General features: G+C 40.7%; 1 protein-coding gene across 1 annotated transcript; it reads left to right on the top strand.

Annotated features, from left to right (window-relative positions):
• Positions 1 to 314: 314 nt before the first annotated feature.
• Positions 315 to 2,051, top strand: LOC133850369 (uncharacterized). Its single transcript, XM_062286440.1, has 2 exons — positions 315 to 1,765; positions 1,834 to 2,051. Exon 1 carries the CDS (start codon positions 397 to 399, stop codon positions 1,072 to 1,074), a length of 678 nt encoding a protein of 225 aa, XP_062142424.1. The 5' UTR covers positions 315 to 396; the 3' UTR covers positions 1,075 to 1,765; positions 1,834 to 2,051.
• The last annotated feature ends 1,329 nt before the right edge of the window (positions 2,052 to 3,380 follow it).

Raw genomic sequence — 3,380 nt, 5'->3', positions numbered from 1 at the left:
CAAATAGTTATTAATTCCATATATTATATATATTTTTTGATTCTGCTTTATTAATAACGTTACCAGTGGAATTCGTTAACTTAACTTCTACTAGACCCATCTTGGATTATAAGAGCTACATATATGTGATTGGCAAATCTTCTGAATATTTACTAATTGAAATATTGTTCATTTATTTCTTTATTTTACAAATTCCTGCCTATCGTTTTTATAGCCATACGGGCTATACTTTTAGTCGAGCAGAAAAGATTCCGCACAACTTTGCAATTTAACTAATGTATTAATTAATTTAATATAATTAATTAATCTGCGTGTCGTCAGCGGTCACACCTCTGAGGTGGTGGGTGTAGGCTTCCTCAGTTGCAACAATACTCCCACATACAACATCTGAGATTCATGCGCGCGGGTACCGATGTCCTTGTTGATTCGGACCAAGAGAGCGTGGCGTCGATTTCATCTGCTGTAGAGGAGCGTCTTCTTCGGAGTCCACAACCTATCGTCAGCACCTCTAAGGTTGCGAAGCGGGGCACGTTGGGCCTAAAGGAAAAAGCCAAATACAAGGCGGCAGTCCGCATTCAGGCGCGGTTCGGCGGCAGAGCAAATCTGTCTGTTCAAGACAAGGAGAAGCTTGCCTGGGCCGACGCTTATTTGCGTGATAATCGCACCAACTTCTTAAAAATCATGCAAGTGCAGAGCGGTTTCACCGTGCCTGCCAATCCAAAGGTGGAGTCCATGACAAGCAAGCGTCAGCGGTCTGCTGAGGGTCCCAAACAAGGGGCTCCAGTAAGAAAAAAGCAGCGAACGCCTGGGCCACCCAAGCCAGAAGAAAATACGTACAATACTCCGAGACAAAACCTGAGAGCAACAGTTTCAGAAACTGCCAGGCGGCATCTGGAGGTTGCTCTCATCGACAGAGGAAACTCTAACGGAAAAATGTCCTCAGATCGGTGGCAGTTGACCCATGCCAAGCTGGTCGACGCACTTTTCGTCAGGATGGAGAACGCCCCAGACAGCCCAACAGCCCAATGCCGACATTCAAAGGCGCGGGTTGGCTCAACGGTGTCAAAATCCTAACATGCCAGGATGTCCCAACGTTGCTCTGGCTTAAGAAAACCGTCCCCAAACTGGACGGCTTATGGGAAGGAGCTAACCTGGACGTTGTAGATAGGAATAGCATTCCATCCATGCCGAAAGCTAAAGTCCTCTTTCCTGTCGTAGTTCAAGGAGAGCGAGCACTTCAGTTGCTTAAGAAGCAGAACCCGGCCATTCCGACGACTGATTGGTCCGTGCTGAAGATCGATGAACCTTTACCAAATAATGGCGGACAGCACATGATCCTTCAGATCAACAAGGAGGCCGATGACATTCTTTATAAACGCAACGGAAAAATGGCGTGGGGCGTAGGGAGCGTGTACCTACGTCTCAAAAAACGTCATCCTACTGACAAGGACACACACACGTTGAGGTCAGGGGAAGTTGAGGCAGATCTCGGTATAGAGAGCATGACCGACGCCACACTGCATCTCAACTTAACTGACAAGTTGGTGGAGGAGAGGGAGGACCTGTTTGTGCAGACGGACCACACTGCGAGTGTGCAAACCTCTAATGAGTGTGCTGCAACTCAACCACTACAAGTCTGAAACGGCTTTGGCGGAGTACTTCCTCGCCCTTGAGCCGCTTACGCAGCTTTGATCCAGGAACCGTAAATTGCGTCGGATTACTAGGTTCCCAGCCTAGAATCGCCTAACTCTTCATCCCGACAACGGTAAGTATAACGAGAACTGCCATACTTATAAGAAATGAGTTACAAGCTCATCTACTATCTAATTTTAGCACTGACGATTTAACTGTTGTTTCCTGGAGAGCTGAGAGGGATGTATTCCGCTAAGATTCTTTTACAACAAACCTGGTCCTTCGGTATTAATGGGAGAGGTCTGATTCTCCAAGAAACAGCTGGTCATCGGCCTGGACGACCCCGCCCACTATATCGTTGTGGGTAGGCCAGACATCAATAAAAGGGGTCTCCGTAATTGATTGTATCCTAGACAATAAGTTAAGTTCCACTTACATTGGAATGTGTAAGATTTAAAGATTACAAATGAAGGTTCTTATGATGAAGATGTCTTGTGTCCCTTATCTCTGAAGGAAATATTATTATTATGACATATGAAACCCTCAGCACGTGGGTCGCTTCGCAAGTTGCTCGCCTGAGCGTGCGAGGGCAATTCGACAAATGACTGGGAGTGACGGCTTTAAACTATTTCCCTCTTAAGATCGTGGCCGGCCCCGGTGACGTCAAGTTGGGTGATGGCTAGTTTTATGATGCATGGCGATTGTTCCGAAAAAACAATCACCTATCATCCTAAATTGACTTCTACTGTTAGTTGATGGATAAAATTTATGTTTTGCTGAATCATCCGATGCATTGAGGAAAGGCACAGAATCTGGTCATGTTCAGTGATGTTAAGGAGAGGCGAAGCAGTGATGACTGAATTTCGTTTTATGAATTCTTTTTTGCAACATTTGGACATATTCGACCAGAAAATATTACATCTGGTTTATATAGAACTTTTTAATTTTATATTAGATGCTATTAAAAATAAACGTAAACTAATGTTAAACATTTTTCATATACCCTTACCTACTTAAAAGTTTACTTTTATATAAACATACTATTTTAATGGATTCCACAACAGTAAATGATATTGTTAGAAAAATCGACAATAAAAAATAAGTGCAACCATTTTTAAGACAATTTGGCATCCCTTTTAAATTTAGTTTTATAACATTTATAATACGTATATTTGTAATATATTTGTAAATGGTTTTATTCTTTTAATCGTAAGCATAATCAAGATTTTGCCTTCTCGGGTCAATTTTAAGATTTTTCCATTCCATTTATTTTTTTCATTGGAGTCATAATAAATCCTTTGTAAAGTATATCCAATCTACACTTATTATTTTGATTTAAGATTTCATTCAATTTTAAGATCTTTTCATTATTGAAACAATATTATAATATTAAATATTAAGATTGAGCAATCTAGAATTTTTGTACAATTATGATATTAGTTAATGAATAAGTTTTTAGCACTGACGATCTAACTTTAGTAGTGATGGAGAGTTGCTAGCATCCTTTCAGTAGAAATGTTGCAATCCAGCAAATATGCAATAACACCATGACTCTCAGAGATATATTCAGCGTGTCTCGCTTAGTGCTATATTCCTAATCTCTGAAATACCTCCTAGACCATTTTCCTGCCGAATATGTAGCACTAGAATTAACAAATAAATATAGACCTAACTTGTAAATAAAGTCTTAGCACTGTCTTTTCTTTGTCATTAGCAAGTAAGTAAGAATTTATTTTATTTATTTGTAT

The sequence above is a fragment of the Drosophila sulfurigaster genome, chromosome 2L (assembly GCF_023558435.1).
Source record: "Drosophila sulfurigaster albostrigata strain 15112-1811.04 chromosome 2L, ASM2355843v2, whole genome shotgun sequence".
Classification (NCBI taxonomy): Eukaryota; Metazoa; Arthropoda; class Insecta; order Diptera; family Drosophilidae; genus Drosophila; species Drosophila sulfurigaster.
This window is presented reverse-complemented; position numbering and strand designations above follow the sequence as displayed.